Source organism: Ascidia mentula, chromosome 4 (genome assembly GCF_947561715.1).
Source record: "Ascidia mentula chromosome 4, kaAscMent1.1, whole genome shotgun sequence".
NCBI classification, from domain to species: domain Eukaryota; kingdom Metazoa; phylum Chordata; class Ascidiacea; order Phlebobranchia; family Ascidiidae; genus Ascidia; species Ascidia mentula.
The window spans coordinates 18,019,774-18,042,375 of record NC_138569.1 but is presented as its reverse complement, the minus strand read 5'-3'; the positions used below and the strand labels follow the sequence as shown (position 1 = coordinate 18,042,375).

Genomic DNA, 22,602 nt, shown 5'->3' with positions numbered 1-22,602 from the left:
TTTTGGTGTTGTGGAGTGATTAATGCAATTGCGCCAGAAAGTACTTTGTTTTACCGAGCGAAGTGTGTATAGTTTTGCATGTATTATTATTGGTTTCACAGCTACATCTGCAGATCTAGCAAAACTTTTAAAGAATGGTATTTAAAAGTGAACTAACAAAATGTGCTTTTATCATTAATTTTTCTATGTTGTTTTTGTAGACAAATTTGTCGAAATGCAAAAAGAAGGTTATCTTGTTGTTGTGTCTTTGCTTGAGGGGAGGAATTTTCCCTCAAGACCCAGACACAACCTTGTTATTGAGTGCAAATTTGATGGAGAACTTCTTGCGACTGATCCAATTCCTCACAATGAAGTGCCAAACTTCACCACGGAGCTGGCTTGGGAAATGGACCGCAAGTCTTTACATCAGCACCGCATGCAAAGAACACCAGTAAAACTGCAATGTTATGCAGTGGACACAGTTAAAAATGTGCGTGAACACATTGGGTATATTCTGCTTGATCTTCGAGGAGCTCAACTAAAGGCCCAACCTGCAAAGTGGTACAATATTCTCAGTAGCAAGTATTCCAAACTGAAACCAGCTGTAAAAATTTCTATGGTGTTAGAGGATGATTCTGCATCAGAAAAGCCTGCATTCAAAGCTCAGGAGGCACCACCAAGACCTGTACCACCTCTTGGTGGAAGTGATATAGAAGCAGTCTTGAATGATGAAGAAGGCTATTTTCAAATTGGACCAGTTACTTCTAGTTGTGAAATGTTTGTTCTGGCTGTCACTGTTGGTTCAGCATTTAACCTGGAACAACTCATTCCTGGTGAAAGACCTTTGCCTCCAGTAACATCTGGATTCTTTTTCTACTACACACTCTTTGGCAGTGATATTACCAACGACCCATTTTTTGACTTACTTTCTCCTGACATAACTCCGGAGAGGGCTTCGATTCGCGTTTGCAGCACTGTTAATTTTCTTAAGGCTTACTTTTCTAAGCATTCTATGTTATCTGTGCATCTATGTTGTGGGGACCAGTTATTGGGAACAACCTCAACTTCCTTTGTAAATTTGTTTACCAAGAAACATATAAACATGCTAAAAGGTGATACAGTTGTCATTGTTGGAGTATACAACCTAACTCCACCAGACAATCAAATTGAACATGAAGCTGTGCAGCCACGTGTCAGCATTTCCTTAGCTTTGAGAAAAGAATCTGTCGATGACAAACCACATACAACCAATGCCCCAAGTGTTGTCAATGAAAACTTTGAGGCAGCTCCTAATGACAAGCCTGTGAGAGACACTGACAACAGACCAACAAAAATTATTCATTCCACACCAACAAAAGTAAGACCATCGGCTTCTAAAAAAATAGCTGCAGCAACAGAAGATGATGCAACCAGCATTAGCTCTGGAGAGGAAATTTCACCAATGAAGCCTAAAATTCCCTCTCCAATAAAAGCTAAGCCAAAACCAACACCACCTGCAAACCAGAGTAATAGCCTAGCAACCACTGAAACCCATACAGACATACCTCCTCCCACTCGTCATTTCAGGTTCTCATTGGATATTAAAACCATCAGCAAGCTTCAATTGCAGAAACCTTGCAACATTTATGTGAAATACGCATACCCTTTCTTTGGCAGTTATGCTCCAATTATGACATCACCAGTCCAAGTTACCAACCAATCAGAGATCATTGTTCCAAATTCGTTATGTGTATTTGATTTTGCCTGTCCCCTTCCATTGCTTATGGCTACCTTTCGTACAGTTCCTATAAATTTGGAGTTGTGGCACAAGGATAAGGAAACTGAAAATCAACAACTTGGCTCAGCAACGTTACCCCTGACACAGATTGTAGATGCAGAGAAGGATAAAGTACCTATTGATGGGCAGAAAAGAAAAATGGAATTTGGATATCGTCAGGCGTTTCGTGGTTCTTTGGAGGCAGTAGACTCAAGTGAACGAGTGTTGGCTGAAATAAATGTGGTGGCCATTCTTGAAGATCTTGGTGAGGTTCGGGACAGGGTAATTCAACGCCCTATACAATCAGTGTCTGAAAATATAGAAGCACCTCAGCCAAGACCAAAGCCTGTTGAACTGGAGAATCAGGACCCACGGGAAACCAATGAATATAAGGCAGCTATTGAGTTAGAGTTGTGGAAGTCACAGGAACGGGAAACATTTGCAAAGCGGCTCAAAGACCTTGAGGCGCAGCATTTGCAAACGCTAGGAGAAGAGTTTAAAAAACGTGACCGCGAACGGGAAGCAATTGTGGCCAAACGCGTTTCTGAGTATCAGGGTTTGGAAAAGAAGCTTGCAACCTCTATTGCAAGTTTAGAAAAGCGTGAACAGCAAGTTACCGCCGCCGAACAGGAGCTTACGCGCCTGAATAAGGACGCTGTACGAGAAAAGGAAAGGGTCCTAGCCGAAGCCAAGGAGGCGACTCGACGAATGAAGGACGACTGCGTTCATCAAGTTCAACTCGAGCGCGAACGCAGAGATCTGCTAGAGGAACAGAACGCTAAGCTCAACAAGCAGGTGAACGAGATGGAGAAGAAGTACGCCTCGCTCATGGCACAGTTTTACGACTTCAAGAACGAACAAAGCAATCGTCCGGAAATACGCTTGCAAGCTGAACTGAACTTGGTTCGAATGGAAAAAGCCGAAGTTGAGCGAAAACTTGAGTCGACAACCAAATCCAAACTGCATTACAAGCAACAGTGGGGAAGAACGTTGAAGGAGTTGGCCATGATGAAGAAACGTGAACAGGATCACGCGCTGGCCAACCTCAAACAACAGCAGCAGGAACTGGAGAGTTTAAAGATCCGTTGCATGGCATCCGATGAAAAGAAAGCCCTCGAAAGCGACAACGATCGTCTGAGGCAAATCGAAAACGATATTCGATCTATGAAGCAAGACACGTCCACGAAGAGAATGCCCTCGATTGCGATCGAACAATGCCAGGAAAGTGCAACGTTGTTTGAGAACATTAATGAGCGCGTATCACGTCTAATTGAAGAGAGGGACACTTTGTTACGCACTGGCGTGTATTCCGACAGCGACCGAATCATAACCGAACTAGACCGCCAAATCAAAGAGGAAATGGCAAAAAGGAGGGGCTTGAACACATAGTGTATGTCTAGTTTAATATATTCGTTTTCTTAAAGAGGAAAGCCCTGATTTTGAGCATTCAACACCATCATGCGAGCAGCAGCGGCTCAGATGGAAACCGTGTGGGATTTGTTTTGCTGTCTAAACTTACACGAAGTTTAAGTGTGTATTGGTTTTGCTAGCTTATAGCTTGCTAAGTTTTACTGTTATTGCAGAGTTTATTCTCGTTTTGTTTGCGTATCATTCGCAGTATCGTATATCACTAGAATTTTTAATATCTTTTGTCTAAATGTGGAAACATTTTTACATGAGGTGTAGCCAGAAGATAAAGTCTTGAGAAACCAAAGCCGTTGGTTAACTGTGTACAATTGCAGGATTCGTTTGGGACAAGCATCGCTGCATGTTTTAGCTTAAATAATTTATTTCACATTACGGAAATGAAAAATAGTTTCAATAAGTAAAATAGCAAGGACGCTGTTAAAACTGTAGCGATTGCCTTTGATAAGCGCCCAAAACGTTGGGCTATTGTTCGCAGAAAATAAAGCAGTTGCCTAGACCGGCTACAAATCGATAAACACGATAAATCGTAAAAAACTTTTTGTTAAGATTGTAATTTGAAAATAAAAAAAGTTTTGTTTGCTAACTGAGTTGACCCGGCACCAACAGCGGAAGGAATTTGTTCTGTCTTGAAAATAAAATTATACTTTGCCGCTATGGATTTATTAGTCGCTATTGGAAACACAGAAGCAATACGAAATCTTTTTCATTGCTTTGGCTGGATCGTTTCGCTTCGCAATAGAGTAACTGAACCAGAGCTATGTAGCCTTTTTGTGAATTAACATTTATTTAAATCGTTGGAATACTTCAAAGGCTTCAAAATGTCTCAGACACAAACTCAAACACTTCATCGCTCTGTGGTTAATCCCACTCGCAACCATGATTATTTGTATGGTAAGTTCACCTAATTAATTTTATGAAATGCATATTTTACCAACAATATAATTTTTTGTGGAGGTCATAGTGATAATATGGTCATAAATTTATTAGTTTGCCATGTATTTGTTTTTTCTTTGCCACTGCAAGTTAAAACTATGTAGCCTAATGCTAAACTAATGAAAAATAATTTGTTTAAATTCTCAAGATCCTACTTACACTCTCGCCAGTGAAAGGGACCATGCCAGGGACACATACAAAGCTCACACAAAAGTGGAAAGAATTGTAAGTGTGAAAACAAAAATAAGGAATAATTTGAAAAAAAAATAAGGAAAACCATACATTTGGATGTTGGTCATGGTAAATCATGGATTGTCTGTTTGCCTACATTCCAAATCAATGGTTTCCAACTGTATTCAAAGAGGCCCTAAATAAAAAAATGCTTTTAAATTTTTGTGAAATAAACATAATTTACTCTCATTTATTTTTATTTATTCACAATAAATTTCTTTGAAGTCACAATCATGAGATTTCTGCATCTGAGCTATCAAAATCATCGAAAGACTTCTTTCAAGTGCAGTGCTTAATGTTAAACAAATGTCAACGTAACAAACAGAAGAGCTGTAGCATATTGTTTTCCTGAAACAAAATTATCATAAAGTTTATGCAAGAGTACAAAAAAATAGCAATAGAATATATTTATGGTTTTATACTTTTTTAAAAACAAATTACCCAAAACAATTTCAGATGACCCAACATTGGGAAACTTTGATCTAAATCAATATATCTATGGATTGTTTGTTGTACTATTGTTAACCTATTTTTAGTCATTGAGTATTTTGCACCTAATTTTTGTTTAAATATTGCATATTTTTTATTTAATTCAACTAAAACCTTATATATACCCTTCAGATACTAATTCATAATCAAACTATGTTTTTTTAAATATTGTTCACCCCAATGCTTGCTTTCAGAAATAAATGCCTCTAACAGTTTATTTATTTTAACAGAAAAAAGTCCCAGAGTTTCAGCAGATGTTTTCTGCCCTACCTCATTACCCACGGTTTCAAGTTCGACTGGAAGCCACAGATCCTGTTCCACGTTTCATTAATCGCCGTTGGAGAGGTTATTCTGATCAGAGAAGAGAGGCACTTGTACGTTACACAACGTAAGTTTTTATAATCAAAGGTAGCTTTGTACATGCAGAACCTTGACTGGAAGTTGAAATGTTTTCCTTTTAAAAAAGGTGCTGTATTAATTTTTTGTGAAATGTGTGTAAATTTGCCTTTTACTTTTACTAAATTGGTGTATATATACACGTATATACTTTTAATATTTTTATTCCAATGGCATATTTGTTCTATATGCCATTAACCAGTGTTTTTTAGTTTAACTAGGTGTTTAAGTTATTTTTCGTTCCACTCCTCGACCAGTTTTTATTCTGAGCATTATTATTACGCAGATTCAATTATGACCCATCTGTGCAAATCCCATCGAAGCAATTTACAGATCCTAAAGTGAGTGGCCAGAATCGATACAAGTACTTCAGACGACCTATTGTTCCATTCCTTCAACAAATTCCACCAGAAGTTTTGCTCCAACCAACAACGTAAGCACTTCGCTATTTTCACATAAAAGCTTTGCAAGCTTTCATTGTTCACAGAGTCGACCCTCTGGCGCCGCCTGCAGAACTGACACAAAGGCCACCGACCCCTGCGACCAGAACAGTTGATGTGCAGACAGATTACAGGGATTCTGAGGCACAAACAGACCCTTACACACCTGAATATGTGGTTCGCCCCGGTAGTGCCCCTGAGCTGCTAACTCTTGCTACATTGTCTCATGGTAAGTGTGAATAACAAAGGCCCTTGCAAGTATTTTGTTTTTCACTGCATCTATTTTCATAATATATTACGTTTTATGTAGCAAGTGTACATTAATATATACAACTCCAGAATAATTATATGTTATAACAACTGCAATTGCCAACAGGACATGGCTTGCCTGCTGGTCTTGCTGAGGTGGAGATGATAGAAAGAGCAAGAGCAAAACGTGCTTGGGAAGCTACTTTGCCTCCATTGAGTGATGTCACCCAGCTTGATAAGAGACAGAAAATGATGGATGAAATGGAGAGAAAGGAATGGGCCATTAGGGAGGAGGAGATCGAAAGGTAGGCCACATTTTCTACCAGTAAAAATATACTCTTGTAAAATAATATAGCTATCAAAGTGGAATGGCACCTATTTGTGTGTACATACATAAAAATACTTTTAAAAGCCTGGTTAAAAAAGATGGATCATGTAATTTCTATCTAAAGAAAATCCGCTATTGCTTCCATCAAGGTTGCAGGAAGCAAGACTTGAGGTGCTTAAAAAGCTTTTGTTGCAACGCGAATTGAAGCAACAGGAGCTTAACGACAAGCGCCTCGACAAACTATGGAGCAAGAAGCAGAGAGCCAAGGAGAACAAAGTCCAAAACATTCGCAAAGAACACATAAAAAGTAACAAGTTAAAAATACAATTTCTAAAAATCACAAGGTACAAAACGTGTGTATTTTCTTCTAGCCGTTCGCAAATTGACTAAAAAACGGGAACAGGTTGAAGGAAAGCTGGAGAGAAGAGACCTGATTAACGAGTACAGCAAGTTCGAGTCACAAATTCACGCTCCTCTGTCTAGAATGGGCGTTTTTCTCGACCGCGGCTCGGAGCAGTATGTCGTTAAAAGCAGATATCTCAATACGTTTCAAGGTACGGTATAATTGTTAGGTAATTTGTGCTTTGTGTAAATCACTCAAACACTTTACTGTGTTGGCAGGACTCCTTGAACTGGAATCATCTCTTCCCGATTTCGTAAAACAACCAAGGATCAGAGCACCGAAGAAAGCAGATTCTGCCCAACATGGATTCGTTAAGAGGAAAGATAGAAGGGCAATGGAGCTGGCTGAGATGCACCAGGTGATGTTTAAGATGCAATGCATCGTGGACCCCTACGTTAATGAACATGAAGCAAAGAAAATAGCATTAGCACAAGTAAAACCATGAGGATTGGAAACGGTTATCTAATTTACAACAACAGCATGATGGTTAAATACTAATTTTTTTTAGGGTATTAAAGAAGCGAAACAGAAGGAGAAGGAAGTTGCGAAGCCTCTGCGCTTTCTTCAAAAGGTCGAGAAGCCGATACCACGACCACCTACACCTAAAGTGGAACCACCATCGAAGGTATGATTTCTTTTACTGATCGAGCAGCAGTTTATTCTTCAAAATATTTGAATTGTTTGCAGTTAATGGTTTGTGACTTGTCTTTATATTGGTATGTTTTATAGTGCTACAGTAACAAGTATCGACAAGAGGCAAAACAATTCAAATATTTTTTAACTCTTACCGCTTTATTTAAACTGGAATGCATTTGAGTGTTATTGCCGTTTTAAAATAACAGCTATAACATAAAATATGCGGAAACAATTGGGCCCATACAAATTTTGTCACAAAAGTAGCTAAGACCTTGCTAAAAGCAGTCTTGTAAGGCAGCTCACCACTCTTTTAAAACTTTCGTTAAAAAATTCACAGGATGAAGAGGAAAAAGAACTTGCCGTAATCTTCCTCCAGCAACTGATCCGCGGTCGATCCATCCAGAATCAAATGTACGAAGGCAAGGAGAAACGCCTCGAGCTCATCCAGGAAGTTCGAAGCACACATGCCCTGCAGAAAGCAGAGCAACAAGTCAAGAGACAAGAGAAACAACATGTCGTCACGCTGCAACGACAGAGAAGGATTTTCCAACACAAGGTAATGTATGGTGGATACGTAACACGCTTTCTTTTCGGTCGCTATTTTCATACCATGGGTTTATAATTAAACTTAATACAACGAAAACTTTGGTTTTACCGTGTAGTTCTGTGCTATAGTAGCCAGCCTGAAAAGTGTTGTTCGAATTTGTTTGGAGTAAAATTGTGTTCTGTTATTTTTATTTTAGGAAGCGTTTGTGGATGAAGCTCTGTCGCAGATGGAGGGTGAGACAGTGGGAGACATGCTTGATTTCCTGTCCAAAGAGCTCGTGCGTTTGGAGGAGGAAAGAAGAATCCACGCCTTCAGGTAAATGTAAACCAACTTGAACAAAAATTGTGGTTATAACTCTGTAAGTCTGGCGTATAGAAACAAAAGATCCATAATTATCTTTGAGCATTACTGTCTGCAGCTCAATCTTGCTTCTGTGGATTCCTATGTTATTAAATCTGTATTTCTGCAGCTAATGTTTTGATCTTGGTTCTTGCAGCATGTTGGCTGAACGAAGACGCCGCATTCGGGAAGCTGAAGAATCCGGACGCAGGCAAGTGGAGGAGCGCAGGAGGAGAGAGGAGGACGAGATCTTCAAGCAGATCGTGAAAGTGCATCAGTCAACGGTCGATACTTACCTGGAAGACATTATAATCACTGCGGTGGACAAAACGGCCGATGAACAGGCTAGAGAGGAAATTAGGGAAATGGCCGACACGATTAACGACGTTGCCTATGAAATTGAAGATAGGTAATGTAGCGCAACAATGCGTATAGCTTATTTTAAATAAGGTAAAATAAGAACAGGAAATTGTAAGTTAAAAATAACAAGATTCGGACTGCATAGCAGCACTGAAGCTACAAATATCATTATCCTAAGATTGGTCTGGGTTACACATAAACCCAAATTTTTTAAACCAAACAATTCATTTATATAAAAATATCTGCATTTTTGTTATAAAACTTGCACTGGAACAAAATTAAAAGGTAGAAAAGTTTGTATTCTAAAACCTGGACTTTTCTACAGGCGCACTGTGCTGCAATCGGAAGAAATTGTCTCGGAGCTCGTTCACAGCTTTTTGCTTCCCGAAGTCCTCAAAGTGAACTCTCGAGAGAAAAGTAAGAAATAACAAATAAGTTATGCTGATTCCCATGTGAAAATCCAACACACAAGGTCTTTCTTGGTGCTTTAGGCCAAGTGGTGGGATTCAATTTTTTTGTCAGTCGGTTCTATCACAAAAGTCATATTTTTCAGCCGGTTCTGTTACAAAAATCCATTGACAGTAACCAGTAATGCTAACCCGTTCGCTGATCCCATAAAATTTCGTGAGACGGTTCTATAAAACAGGTGCGAACCGGCTGAATACCACCACTGTATAGGCCATATTGTTAATCTCCGATAACAGTAAAGTATTTATATTCAGCAATAAAAATAAGATTGATTGGTTGGTATTGTGTTAACTGGGGTCGTTCCGAACCAAACAAAGCAATAACTATTTTTAGTTCGTCAAGCTCAGCGCAAACACCTGTTGGCTGCGCACCGTATTATCCACGCCACAATGGAACCGGTTATCGAAGGATCCGCAACAACGTCTGTGGTGCAGAGTTCTCAATCAGGAGAAAGTGACGAACAGCAGTAGAACAAAAATAAAAACTGCAATTTTTACCAGTTTATATTTGATTTATTTTCATATGGTAAATAGTTAGCTCGAAAACTACAAATTAAATTTATCCATTTTTATGCTAGTTAAAACGGGTTAAAACGTTTCAAACCTGTTGGTCTACTTTCGAATATGGACATTACTGTAATGTTTTTCATTGCTTGTTTGACTCATTACATAGAGTTATTCATCCTGTTTAAGTCCTGTAAACACAGATGCAGTTTCAAGTACAACTGATTTTGTGACATGTGGGGCTTTAAAACATGTGGCTTTTTGCAAATAAACATTTAATGGTTTTAACCGTGCGTTATGTTAAACAGATAAATATACTCATTTAAGTTACTTTGTGAGGCAATCAAACTCCTTTTGAAACATGTCAGAACGGAAACTGTCAGCATTGCAATGTTGAACACTTGCACCATCTTCGTGTGTTGGCTAAAACACTATTCAACTAATACTGTACTGATACACATATACTTCGAATTTTTCATCAGCATCATCTATACTTCAACCTAGAGGACCTTGCCCAAAATCAGATCAATTGTGTTTTCGCCAACACACAGTAAAGGCAAAAAAGCTCTTACTTAATGCAATAAGCATCAGTTCTGCCAGTCACATTTAGTTGAGTGGAAAGGTTGGTATAAACAACTGTTTTGGTTTTATTTCCATTATTCATTACTATGGCTGAAGCATCACAACAACACTTATATACCAAACGACCCAATACACACAAACAACATGATAAATTTAGAAAATGCTTAAAACAGGCAACAGACAACAATATTTATAAATATTTGAAGCAATTGTAAATACAATTTATGAAACAAACACAAGCATGTAAAACTAAATGACCGTAAAATATCCTTTCACAAACAAGACATGACCGAGAAGTCAAATCATTCAATCAACATGTTGGTTAACCTCAATATTATAGCCAGACAAATCTGTTCCAGGTTTGCTTTCCTGTATAGGTTTGTGTGAATTTGCTCTTGCGTAGATGTCCAACCTTCTTTGATTTTGCAAAGGTATGTTTTGCCTGACTTCATTAAGACGGCCAATATCTGTTCGAAATGGCATGTTAAATATAACCAAATGGCAGGCAAAAAGTTCGCAAAAAATATGTATTGTACAACAGTAAAAAATATTTAATTTACATACCTATATCAGTGTATATGATTGACTCCTGGTGGTCGGTCTTGGTCAAAACATCTCCCCTAGACAAAATACACAAATCGTTTTTCACCCTTTACTTATAAGTTAAAATTCATACCATGGCCCGACAGCAGATGTATTACCCCAAGCGATGTAAGTTGCACTCTCATCCCTAGCAGGAGAAACGGCAGCAATGTACATTTGATTGTCCAATGCTCTGGAAGAAATGTTAAGATTAGGACATATTAGAGGTTTCCCAATGACTCTTCTCATACCTTGCTTGCTGTAAAAGCTGCCAGTGGACTGGACCAGTGGTCATATTAAAGGCTCCAGGATAAATTACAAGATGACAACCCTTTTCTGCATAAATTTGTGCCAGCTCTGCGAATCGTATGTCATAGCATATGCCCAGTCCAATCTTACAGGAACCTGGATTAAACAACAACAGACATGTTGTTTCAGGACTCATAAGAATATCTCAGCTACACGCAAACCTGCTTGAAAAATTGCTAGTTCATTTCCTGGCTTTAACACATCTGACTCTTGGAACTTAATTTTTCCTGGGACATTTATGTCAAAAAGATGCATCTTTCTGTATTTGGCCACAGTGTCTCCATTAGGAGAAAAGACAGAACAAGTGTTGTACAAATTTCCATTTTCATTCTCTGGTATCGAACCTATGTAAAAGCACAGCCTGCATAAAGAAGATTCAATACACCCAAATTTGCATTCCAGGGACCAGCAATGAACCACATTTACCTCCAACAAGAAACACTTTGCACTCTTTTGCCACCTCAGACAGGGATTTTGTTGTAGGTCCTGGAACAGGTTCAGAGTACTCCTTGAAGTATTGCGTGCCATAGGGGGAATTAAAGCACTCCTAAACACAAGGCAAAATCGTTCAAAGTTATTTATACTTTCATTAACAGCAATTTTGCAGACATTAAATGTTTTGAAAAGAACACTTTACAAATTACTCCATAGACTATCACTTTCTTATGTCTTATACTATAAACCAACCTACAGGAAGGGCAATTAATTTTGCTCCTTGACTTGCTGCCTCTCTAATCAACTTGCACGCATGTTTCACATTTTCTGCCTTGTTGGCACCAACAGCCATTTGTATCAGAGCAAGGCGCAGAGCTGCGAAAGCAAATTTGCAATCAATTTATTGTAAACCAACATTACTACTATGTTGTAGCAGTAGAATTTATTTATATACTACTAGTGGAAAGCTATTCAGTTTGATAGATAATTTTTTGAACGTATACAACATGTTTGTATGAACACATGTTGTACAAATACGTGCAAATGCAATAAACCAAGAAGTAGTTTACCTGCCATCCTTTTATTTTTGGGCGCAGAATTCAAGTGTTAAGTTTATATCCAACTATTAAACCTTAGGCAAAGACACCAACTATAGGAAAAAGTACAGTTACAGTCACACAGTTTAAACATAAAAAGAAATCAATGCACTTTTGAATTAGGCTTCTTTTATAGATTTTGTCAAACTTAAACTGGAGTAGTAGTAGATGCAGCAACTAATAATAAAAATGTTTGCCATAAAAAATATGATACCAGCTAACCACAGAAAAAGAAACACATTGTCTCCCAGAAATTCAAGGCGATATGCTGGAGCGAGCCACAGTCCTTGACCCAGAAACCAAAGAGCTGAAAGCTTTACCAAGCCTACAAAATTACTTCTTTTAAAACTTTGTAGTAACACAGGGCCGATGGACAAATACCATAAAAAGTACTGTGAGGTGCATATCTTGTTGAAAGTAACAAAGACATAGGTTAAAATAAAAACACACAAGTCCAGGTGACTGTACAGAAGGCATGATAAGATAGCAATTGTGGAGAGTTGAGTAGCAAAGGTCACAAGGCCCAACCACTGGGCACTGTTAGTGTACAACAAATAAAAATATACTGAAAAATTATGACGAATGTCCCGTCTTGTTACATGATAGAGATAAGTGTGCTCCAGAAATTGAAATCCATACAATGAGTACATGGCCCAGGTGAGTGCCAAAAAGGTACACAAAAAGGAAATCAAAAAACAGAATCTTTTTGTGGTGAACTGATTTAACAGCAGTGTATGAAATCTCCCTATGCGCAACAATTTAAACAAATCCTGAGAGTTTTTTTTATCAATATACAGCAATATTGCTAAAGTGTAAACAATGGGGTAAATCTTTAAATGAACTGCAAGGCCAAACAGACTTCCTGCAAGGACAACATGACTTTTATGCAACAAGTACAAACAACCCAGCACTAGTGCAGACATAATAGATTCAGCATTGCCCCTGCAGGATACAGTGGCCGTAAGTGGATTCAGCAACCAAACAGCAACTGCTAATCGTGATCGACCTTGGTCTGTCCCAGAAAGTTCAACAATCCACTGTAAAATTGCTGAAGCAAGGAGGTCGCATAGAACAAACAACACTTTGCCCCATACCTGGTGCAAGTAAATATTTGGTACCAGTAGCCATGCAAGAATGGGGCTGTACCTGTATGTGGCACGCATATATGGAGATTCCCCAAGACTTACAAATGCTGCTGCATCATGGAAAACATAGTAATCCACATCAGTGAATTTTACCTCAAGGTGTGAATCTTGCCATTCACCGTACACAAGGAGAACCAAGCGTAAGATTACTGCACTTAAGTAAATAGTCCAGGTCTTAACATGCAGCAAATCATTCAGCGTTAGCATGTTCACTGTTCAGTGGAGCTTTCTTTTCCTTTTCTGTTCCCAAGATTGATTGTTCTAACTCAGTAAGGTCCATTCCCTGCTCTTTCATTGCATTTTTGACACAAGATTGATATTTTTTGAAAACATCAGCACAGCCATCAACAGTGTCTCCCTTCAAATAATGCTCTCGGAACCAGTTGTTGAAGCACTTGTCATACTCCCATTTTAATGGAGTACATTCAGAACTAATACTATTCATTCTACCATAAAACCATGAAGATTTACCTTAACAATTTCATAATATTGTAAGGCCAATGAAAACAGCAGCCTTACACACATTACAATCAGCAAAAATACATATTTTAGTGACAATTCTTCTGTGATATTAAATTTCTTGGCATTTTGTTTGATGAATTTTTTTTTCAACCAAATTGCAAGTTAACTTATTTTTCTTTTATGTACAAACAATAATTTGAAGCAGCAAACAAAACAATTAAGTAGCCATGATGTTGTAGCAAACAGCAAATATGGGAAAATCAAGTTTATGGTCAATTTAGATGGATAAAGTTATGGCACGCTTAACTAGATTGTGATAACAGAACACAATTATTGGCAAACAAAAAAAAATTGTCAAGGAAGGATTATACAATTTTTTTTTGAGAAAAACATTTAATTTACAGTATCACATTATTATCAGTCTTCAACATTGTTTCAACCTAACAAATTTCCAATCTGCCATGAACATGAACTAGTATAATCAAGCAACAACAATATTTCTATTCTTTGAAACAGAAAAATGTTATATATAATTACAATGACACAAGGCATTTGAATTGGAACCAAAGTTTATGAATTACGTGGCCTCTTGCTGGCAATGCTATTTCCGTCCAAAGCATCTTCACCATAAGCACAATCAGCTACTTTGCCAGGAGCTATAAGCTGAAGGAGCTTATCATTACTGCTTCCACCAAACATGGCCATGAGCAGAGCAACCCCATATCCAGTGGCTCTTTCTCCACAGTGTGCTGGGGATGCCATATCCACATGGACCCAAACACCAGGAAAACTGAATGCACCCTGCAGATGACTTCCAATAAAAAGTCCAGCACATGAGGACTGAGCATTGGAACGATCAGCAACAGAATTTTTCATGTCGGCCACAGCTGAATTGAACTCAGAAAAATGTAATTCTGGACAATATACTAAAGGGTAAGTAAGGTCACCTGATAGTTTACCAGCATGACTTGCTATGTGCTCCCATTTTTCATTATTGGTCAGTATAGCACCATGGTATTTTCCAGTAGATACACCCTGAGCGCCAGTGAGCGTTGCCATGTCAAGAATAATGTCTGCTTTCAAATCTTTTGAGGCGTAAGCAACACCATCACCCAACACAAGTCTTCCTTCTGCATCAGTGTTGTTAATTTCCACCGATCTTCCAGAATAGAGAATATGAATATCATCTGGCCTGGTTGCAATTGGTCCAACAGCATTTTCAGCAAGGCACAAAACTGCATGCAGGTTTTGGTTAAAACCACGTTTTACAGCAGCACGAAAGCCCGCAAGTATTGCTGCTGCACCACCACAGTCACGCTTCATTCCTGGCATGGTCGTTTTCCCTTTGATGCTCAAGCCACCAGTGTCATAGACGATACCCTTTCCACACCATGCAATTGTCTGTGTGGCATTTGGAGGGAAATGACTTAACACCACTAAAGCTGGTGGATGTATGGCAGCTTTGCCAACACCATAGATTCCACCAAAACCTTGTTTGTCAAGGTCTTCACCTTGTATTATGGTTGGCTCTATTCCAAGCTCTTTGGCAACATTTTTTGCTTCCTGAACAAATGCATCAGTGTTCATGATGTTGCATGGCATGTCCACTATCTTCGCTGCCATTCTGACTGAGTCAGCGGCATCCTGGAGACAGTCTGCAATTTCCTGGAGATCACAGGTCTGTTCCCCAACAATAGCAAATTCAACCGACAGTGTGCGGCTTCTTTTCTGCTTGCCACCGTCAGTTCTCAAGCTGAAAAGTGGGTACGATCGGGCAATGGCACAACCACAAGCAAAAACTTCATCTTCTTCACAAACAATGACAACAACCTGGTCCCCTTTTCCTGGCAAGCACATCCTAAGCAACTTTGGAATGTGATAAGCACTTGACGGCATGTTGTGACGACTCACTTTGTCAGAAAATGCACCTACATTTGCATTGTTCAACCAGAGTGAACAGGTGTCGGTTGGTGATGGATTAAGAGATTGAATAGCTTTTCTCCAAACAGATTCTGTAACTCTTTTCTCTAGGTGATGAGATACATCCTTCCACTGAGCCTTTTTAAGATTGCTTAGTTTTCCAATCACACTCACTGGGGTGGTGGATGGATCACATTTTGATGGAAGTTTGCTAACAAAGTTGACATTGGTCACAGACATGTTAAACGTAACTATTTCCTTTTTTTTAAATATTACAGAACCCAAAACCCTGAACCTTAGCACCTAGTATGGACAATTGGTTTGTAAGAGTGCTTTCATAGCTAACATATTCCTTACAATACTAGTAAGGAAAAGAAATGCGATCTAATTTACAATTCCAGTAATTAAATTAGTTCCACAATATATCGGTGGACATGCTGTAGCATAGGTCTGAACCTTATGGGTGCACACTTCTAGTTTTTCTAGTCTTTATAGTTGCATAAATTGGTAAAAACAGCAAAAGCATAATAATGTTTTACGTAGTTTCTCTGGTAGCACGCTGCCTTTCGCAATTATATAGCGCACCAAGTGTCAAAAAAATGCTTGGTCATGACAAAATTACAGCTAGTTTTTCACAATTTACAGTTACACATTCTTCCTACAATTGTTTTGTTGTATTTTAATAATTACGCCATTCACGGCTCCTGAGTCAAGCTCTTGTGCTCTTAAATTTGTTGTGACGAAACAATGGCGGATACATGCTTTATTGTGGCACAGTTTAGCCTTTTCTTTTCGCAGTGGTTGTGTGGTGTGGACAAATGCAACTTTTTTGTGTTTTAAGTCTTGCGAAGTTGGAATACGTAAGTATGTTCATCCTCCGTTTTAAGCGTTGTTAATTGTTTGCAACAATTAAATGCTGTGTTTTGTACGATGCCTTGCTCCTAAATGCAGGTTGTTAAATTGTGAATCGCAGCTACTAGCTACTAGCTGTGTAAGTGTCAGCTAGAACTGTGAACAAAATGCCAGTTACATCGCTTAACTTTTAAAACAAACTTCCGAATCTTTTTTATCTATAAATTTATTTGACGGGACATGGACTCACTATGTTCAAGTCACAAAAAATGCATTTGTGTGAAGGTAATGTATTGATAAAATAATGTACATGGATCGATAATGTAGAAATTGATTATTAATACGTAAACAACCGAACAGACCTAGTCCAAATATAAGAATTCTGTGTACAGGCCACGTTAATGCGCAACAACCTTTCATAACAAACTACAATGCATGCCTTTCTTCAAACGTTTGAAAAAAAGTCAAGGAGAAAAAAATGACATGTCTGGGACAGCGCGGAAGAACGGACAAGCCATATCGATGTGTGGCGGCCAGAAACGTCAGTGCAAGGCGCCCCGACAGGAATTTAATAGTGAATCCTACAGTCGATTTGTTAGAGGGGTTATTGTGTTAGCATTGATTTGAAATAAAGTGGGCCGTCTTGTCAGCGAGGCCGCGGTTCCTCACTCGTCAATTGCTTTACTACGATGACGCACCCAGTTTGAAGAGGCGGAGTAGGTTTTCTGTATAAAAGAGTAAAATTATTTTGTATTTCATCGCATTTAGTTGATGACACACTCAAACCGAGTTTAAGGTTTCTGTTTTATCCACACTGCAAAGTATGCTTGAAAGTGTATTGGAACAGAGAGTATTAGATTGTTGTGGGTCTGTTGTGTGTTTTATAACTTATTTCCCTCACAGTGGCGCGAGAAAAGTTTTTTCATCGATCCAAATGTACTTTGCAGAACAAACCTAAACGAAGTCATTTTATCTCATTGTTGATTTTTTTGTCAAAACTGTCATCCGCAAAATGATGAAGGTGGAAGCACTTTTACCAATCGCACTGGTTGTCGGAATTTTCACTTCGGGTAAATATCTTTTATTGCTCTTTATTTTTCATAACTGTTCATATTCGTAAAAACCTCGTACAAATACGCGAGGGACCTAAATATACACTGAATCTCAAGCCCCGAGTTTTGTGTCCGATGGGATTAAAGGCTCGTAAAATATTGATGACATTTTTAATTCTACCTCGTCGAAGTAGGTAGATGCCCTTCCACGCCAGTGCAACTTCAAAACACAACAATGGCTGAAACGTGAGAAAACGTTGGCCGTAAAATGTAACTGAACCTCCCCAGCTATTTTCAGACGAATCAATGAAATAATCGCCGTCATCCGAAAAACGTATTTTGTGTGTTGAGATTTAATCTTTTCGCAATGAAAAGTGAATCGATATTTTGCCGTTGGTAATATTGGGCCGCGTATGCAGATGCTGTTTGCTTTCATCCTAAATATGTTTGCTTAAGGAACGTTCCGCCCATTTCCGAATCCAATTCAATCAAAATCGTTTTATTTTGTTAGGAATCATCGCAAGTCCTTTGCCGACTGCTAACACAGCCACGGTCAACGTTACAAGTGAAAGCAAAAATGACGATCAGGTAAAGGAGTTTGATTTGGGTAAATTCGCTTGTGTGCCCAATCCTGAACGGCCACTGATGGACATTGCGGCAAATATTTGTGTTATGAGAATGTTTTTATATATATATGTCCCTTACAGTGAGCAACTTTACACACCCCTGGAATTAAACGTTAATAATCAAAGACTATAAAGATGCGTTTGCGCGAACTGTGGAATTTTAATTAAACAAGGGCGAAAATATTAGTATTGCGCAATAAAATCTAACTTACCACAATACTAAGATAATAACCATCGTTGTCATGACAACTTTTTCAGCCAATTTCACTACAGTGCTTAACGTTGCTGTTTGATTTGTCGTTAAGGCTCTAGCAGGTGGTTGCGGCAGGTGGTTGGCGGAATATTTTTGAACTGTCAATAAAAAAACGGTCTTGGCGTCTGCCTGGTTCCTGCCAATTAAACTAATTTATTACCTATTAATATTGGCGACACAAATACTAAATCAAATTTAATGAGAACACGTTTCTTTATAAGTAATAATAGAAACATTGTTTTGTATATTTAAATTTCCAGAAACTGTATTTTGTTCAATAAAAAATGAGAAACATGTTCTCATTAAACTAAATTTAGTATTTGTGTCGCCAATATTTACAGCTAATAAATTTGCCAGTTTAACAAAAAAAATGCCATCGCCACCTTTAAATCCCCTTTGATTTCTCTGACTTAAATCAAAGGCAAATTTACGATGTGATTCCAGACATTGGAATGCATTATGGAGGTCATAGCTGTCATGGCGTCCGGAAGTGAAGAGAACATGTCCCCTAAATGCAAAGCAATGCTCGGATCCCTTCGAAGCGACAGTGATAACGACGGTAATTGTACATAGGGTGAAATATATATTACTAAATTATACCAGGCTCTTATTTAAAAAAATGCTTCTTGTGTGAACGATAACGACGGTATGTTTGCTATATTCTACATATAGTTTCGGTTAAATCAAAAATCATCCTGCCTTGTGTGCGGGAGTTGGAATTGATACGCCTGGTCATGAATAAATGAGAGACGCGCATTGTGTTTCACAGGAGAATTGGCTACAGAGTTACCGGCCACCGAAAAGAGCAAGGTAGACCTGAAGCTGCAACTCCAGGACCTGACGCCACAACTGCAAGAGCCTAAAAGGGATGACGATGGTTTGGAACTGACGGGCGGTGATGCAGAAGAAGCCCTGCTTGATGTTAAAAGACACATGTCCAGTGAAGGTAATGTAGATGCTGAGGTGGTCTCTTCTGTGCAACTTTCTTTCCAAAACAATGAAAAGTTGCTAAGTTTTCATAATACGCAAGAAGTTAAATTCATGTTTTGGCAATTTACGTCCCACAACAAGCATGGCAGTAAATCACGACAGTAACTGTCCAGTGCTTGGTTGTGTGCAATGATCGTATGCCTATGTGATAATACAACATAACCATGTGTTTTGAACCACCACCGTGTTTCAGACCACGACGAAGATCACCGCGACGGAGATCTTGAAAAGAAAGCATCAATGAGCAAAAGTGGTGAGTGTTAAAAATGTCCCCACTTGATAGGATTTGCGTCATGCGCAGCTGATGAATTGATTCGGGTTTCGAGTAATTACTTCTCACAGGGAACGGCATTTTTAACACAGCAATCGATTTTTCTGCTGCGCGCCCATTGATCTGATGGCATCTCTTGTTGTGCAGCAGATAAATCAAATCCATGTGTTGTTGTTTTTGGTTATGCTTCATAAATGTTGCCGTGTTCTTTTATGCATTTTTTTTATGGAAACAATATGAAAGCAGGAGCATAAACACACTTCCAACATAAAAAGCTTATTTCGATACCAACTTGGAATTAAATGTTTAACAAAATCGTGTTTTGTATTTTCGATTTTGCATAACATATTGTAATTGAACCTTCATGTTGCACCCCACTAACCAATGATGCGTATCAAGCTCCAGTCTTCAAACCAGAGTTAGTCTGATATTTTTTACGTTTTGCAAAAATGTTGCAGATGATATCAAAGCTGATGAAGCAGGAGAGGATGGAATGGAAGAGCCCTTCGTGACGAATCTGAACTCAGAAAATGACGACTTCCTAATCATTCCCCTCAAATACCTGCAAAAGCAAATGATGTCTTACAACGACGAGACTTCTGACGCGACCGCAGCGGTCCAGTCACAAGAAGATGGCGTGGCGTATGATGGTGCAATTGAAGGTAATATAACAAGAAATGGGGTATTTTTGTGGCAGTTTCTATTCGCGTTTGGTGGTGGTCTGGTCGCTTTTGTTTAAAAAAGGTTGCAGTTGTAGGTGATACATCTTATTTTTTTATTCGGTCCTGTGCGGATCTTACTGTAAGATGTATCACCTAGTCGAAATGTCCAACGTCCTTTGACGAAGTGAATTCGCTTCAGATGCCTTCCATCCTCGGAAGTAATTAAAACCGACCAGGCGACCTGTGTCTGTCATTTACGCAATGGTTTGCTCATTAATTAGTTATAAACACGTCGCATTTCGACCGGAGTCGAGTTGTCCGTTCATCAGCATTCATCAACAAAGTCAGACCGCCGGGCCTGTTGGGAATAAAATATCGATATTTGCGATGTTAGGCTGCGAAAACTACAAGTGTAACAACAGTAATTTTAAAAAACTTGTCGAAAAACTTTGAGAAAATCTTACGGAAATGTTTTGTGGCAATGATTTATTCGCCGTTAAGTTTGTTTACCGTTTGGGTCTTTAACAACAAACAGGCCTACAGTGCTACAAAGATGGTAGAGCATTTATTATCATGAATTCACACACAGCATACACATTAAACCTATCTCTTCGAACTGACGCAGTGTTTTACGCATTAAATCTACACAGCCTTAATCACTTCATAATTACACCATCGAGATTTGCGAGTTTATTTCGAATTGGGCGTTATATCGATTTTTGCAAAAATATTAATGACCTTCGCAATATCACGCCTTGCACTTTCGCAGGAAACGCGAATGACCAACGCGAAATAATGGCCATTGACGAGGAGGTGAAGAACACTGCGGAGATGGACGCCATTGATGAGGTAGGGGTCCCTGGGCACGCTAGATCAATGCCAGCTTGCATGCTATTGAAACGCCATTCAGCTTACTACTAATTAACCGACGAGCCCGTGCCAATATTGCTGCATAATTCAAAAGCTGTAAATCAGTCGTGATTACGGTCTTTTCGCCATAATCATCGCCGACCATATGGGACCGCAGTTACTAAACCCATATCACTCTCACTCGGCTGTTGCCGACAAGTGGTATATGGATTTTCCTGGCATCTGGGAGAAAAACTTGGTGCAAATCGTCACATATTGGGGTACAGGCTAGAGTAAGACGAAAAATACAAGATATAATGCATGATAACTTGCCTGTGTTTTATTTTCAAAAAATAAAGCAAAAGCATTCCTGTTTTATTTTCTGTTTCTGCCTTCTATTTAAAGTACGGTTCCATCGCGTAAATTGGGAAAATATTTGTTTCACAAACACGACGAGAAAAAAAACTTTGTCAAACAATCTTAGACAACAAAATGTTATGTTCGATATTCACTTGGCGACATGAGCCCCAAAAAAACCTAGATACAATGAACAGGAAGTGAAACGTCATTAAATACGTCATTGTGCTTGATAAAGCTTAAAACGTCAGCTGACCATTGTGACCGAACAAAGGCTATTCTCTAGTGCCCGATGAATAATTCATTTATTGATAACTTTTCAGTATTTAATGCTGAAAACCGTGAACGCTTTGACATCGGGACGAACAAAACCCTTCGTTAAACATTTAACAGCTGAGCGTCGTTCCCGGGTGGAATTGGCGTTCTCGTAATTTAATTCCACGCTTTTCCACGAACTTTTGTGTTGTTCGTTTGAACAACTGGCCCATGTTCCAAAAACAAAATCATGGAAATCGTGTTGGTTAAGTTCAACACTTGATGTTTATTGCAGTAAGTCGAAGATTAGCAAATACTGGATAGCTATACTGCGATCTAGTCCTACTTTTGGCGTAAACGTGACGCCGCTAGACGGTGCATCTGGAACATGATAACACTTTAACACCTGCAATGGGATCTGATTTGTGACCTCAAGCGGATATCCGGGGTTCAAATCCCGGTGTGGGCACAAAAATAAAAATAAAAGAAATTAATAAAAAACAAAAAAATCTGATTTATAACTTCTAGTGAACATTATACAAAAAGGTTCGTGCGCCCAAAAAGTAATTCTGACATTATGATACATTTCGTCACCTTCAGGATCGTTTGGACGCCTTGTTCCGAGTGGAAATGGATATTTCAAGACTAAGCGAAGATCTCAATCGGCTCAAGACGAACAAACCGGAGAGTTCATCGGCCGAAGTTTAACTGTTCCATGTTATTGTACATAATCCCAGTCTGTGTTTACTTCTGCAGTCGCTCTTCATTCGTGCTACTGTTGTACTGTGATCGTTACTAACAAGATTCGTGCACAGCTCTTACTTTGTTGTTCGACAGTTTCGTCTTTAACGTGAAAACATTGAGAACAGGTTTATATAGTTTAAACAAAAAAGCCAAAGCTAGAATGCTGTTCATCATA

General features: G+C 38.8%; 6 protein-coding genes across 6 annotated transcripts; 3 read left to right on the top strand and 3 right to left on the bottom strand.

Annotated features, from left to right (window-relative positions):
- The first annotated feature begins 207 nt into the window (after positions 1 to 207).
- Positions 208 to 3,360, top strand: LOC145899309 (centrosomal protein of 120 kDa-like). The gene has a single exon (XM_082988050.1). The coding sequence runs from the start codon at positions 215 to 217 to the stop codon at positions 3,122 to 3,124; it is 2,910 nt and encodes a 969-aa protein (XP_082844176.1). The 5' UTR covers positions 208 to 214; the 3' UTR covers positions 3,125 to 3,360.
- Positions 3,361 to 3,885: 525 nt separating this feature from the next.
- LOC145899311 (cilia- and flagella-associated protein 91-like) lies at positions 3,886 to 9,773 on the top strand. Its single transcript, XM_082988052.1, has 15 exons — positions 3,886 to 4,054; positions 4,245 to 4,321; positions 5,047 to 5,204; positions 5,499 to 5,645; positions 5,700 to 5,881; positions 6,029 to 6,206; positions 6,379 to 6,536; positions 6,601 to 6,783; positions 6,851 to 6,990; positions 7,141 to 7,257; positions 7,606 to 7,824; positions 8,012 to 8,130; positions 8,312 to 8,563; positions 8,840 to 8,931; positions 9,316 to 9,773. The coding sequence occupies exons 1-15, from the start codon at positions 3,982 to 3,984 to the stop codon at positions 9,450 to 9,452; spliced, it is 2,232 nt and encodes a 743-aa protein (XP_082844178.1). The 5' UTR covers positions 3,886 to 3,981; the 3' UTR covers positions 9,453 to 9,773.
- Positions 9,774 to 10,147: 374 nt separating this feature from the next.
- On the bottom strand, positions 10,148 to 12,056 carry LOC145899324 (omega-amidase NIT2-like). Its single transcript, XM_082988069.1, has 8 exons — positions 11,963 to 12,056; positions 11,650 to 11,768; positions 11,385 to 11,505; positions 11,120 to 11,302; positions 10,901 to 11,054; positions 10,744 to 10,842; positions 10,632 to 10,687; positions 10,148 to 10,534 (listed from the first exon to the last, which is right to left on the bottom strand). The coding sequence occupies exons 1-8, from the start codon at positions 11,967 to 11,969 to the stop codon at positions 10,374 to 10,376; spliced, it is 900 nt and encodes a 299-aa protein (XP_082844195.1). The 5' UTR covers positions 11,970 to 12,056; the 3' UTR covers positions 10,148 to 10,373.
- On the bottom strand, positions 12,043 to 13,493 carry LOC145899323 (GPI alpha-1,4-mannosyltransferase I, catalytic subunit-like). The gene has a single exon (XM_082988068.1). It carries the CDS (start codon positions 13,339 to 13,341, stop codon positions 12,109 to 12,111), a length of 1,233 nt encoding a protein of 410 aa, XP_082844194.1. The 5' UTR covers positions 13,342 to 13,493; the 3' UTR covers positions 12,043 to 12,108.
- A 139-nt stretch (positions 13,494 to 13,632) lies between these two features.
- On the bottom strand, positions 13,633 to 15,815 carry LOC145899320 (putative aminopeptidase NPEPL1). Its single transcript, XM_082988066.1, has one exon. The coding sequence runs from the start codon at positions 15,754 to 15,756 to the stop codon at positions 14,167 to 14,169; it is 1,590 nt and encodes a 529-aa protein (XP_082844192.1). The 5' UTR covers positions 15,757 to 15,815; the 3' UTR covers positions 13,633 to 14,166.
- Positions 15,816 to 16,995: 1,180 nt separating this feature from the next.
- LOC145899325 (uncharacterized) lies at positions 16,996 to 22,452 on the top strand. Its single transcript, XM_082988070.1, has 9 exons — positions 16,996 to 17,084; positions 17,316 to 17,438; positions 17,932 to 18,008; positions 18,744 to 18,858; positions 19,069 to 19,245; positions 19,483 to 19,542; positions 20,019 to 20,222; positions 20,992 to 21,071; positions 22,284 to 22,452. The coding sequence occupies exons 2-9, from the start codon at positions 17,381 to 17,383 to the stop codon at positions 22,389 to 22,391; spliced, it is 879 nt and encodes a 292-aa protein (XP_082844196.1). The 5' UTR covers positions 16,996 to 17,084; positions 17,316 to 17,380; the 3' UTR covers positions 22,392 to 22,452.
- The last annotated feature ends 150 nt before the right edge of the window (positions 22,453 to 22,602 follow it).

Coding starts and splice junctions, on each gene's coding strand:
- LOC145899309 (XM_082988050.1), top strand. CDS start 215: ATGCAAAAAGAAGGTTATCTTGTTGTTGTGTCTTTGCTTGAGGGGAGG.
- LOC145899311 (XM_082988052.1), top strand. CDS start 3,982: ATGTCTCAGACACAAACTCAAACACTTCATCGCTCTGTGGTTAATCCC. Junction 4,322..5,046: donor ACACAAAAGTGGAAAGAATT/GTAAGTGTGAAA, acceptor TTATTTTAACAG/AAAAAAGTCCCAGAGTTTCA. Junction 8,131..8,311: donor AGAAGAATCCACGCCTTCAG/GTAAATGTAAAC, acceptor TGGTTCTTGCAG/CATGTTGGCTGAACGAAGAC.
- LOC145899323 (XM_082988068.1), bottom strand. CDS start 13,341: ATGCTAACGCTGAATGATTTGCTGCATGTTAAGACCTGGACTATTTAC.
- LOC145899324 (XM_082988069.1), bottom strand. Junction 11,506..11,649: donor CAAAATTAATTGCCCTTCCT/GTAGGTTGGTTT, acceptor CCTTGTGTTTAG/GAGTGCTTTAATTCCCCCTA. Junction 11,055..11,119: donor ACTAGCAATTTTTCAAGCAG/GTTTGCGTGTAG, acceptor TGTTTAATCCAG/GTTCCTGTAAGATTGGACTG.
- LOC145899320 (XM_082988066.1), bottom strand. CDS start 15,756: ATGTCTGTGACCAATGTCAACTTTGTTAGCAAACTTCCATCAAAATGT.
- LOC145899325 (XM_082988070.1), top strand. CDS start 17,381: ATGATGAAGGTGGAAGCACTTTTACCAATCGCACTGGTTGTCGGAATT. Junction 19,246..19,482: donor AAGACACATGTCCAGTGAAG/GTAATGTAGATG, acceptor ACCGTGTTTCAG/ACCACGACGAAGATCACCGC. Junction 21,072..22,283: donor AGATGGACGCCATTGATGAG/GTAGGGGTCCCT, acceptor CGTCACCTTCAG/GATCGTTTGGACGCCTTGTT.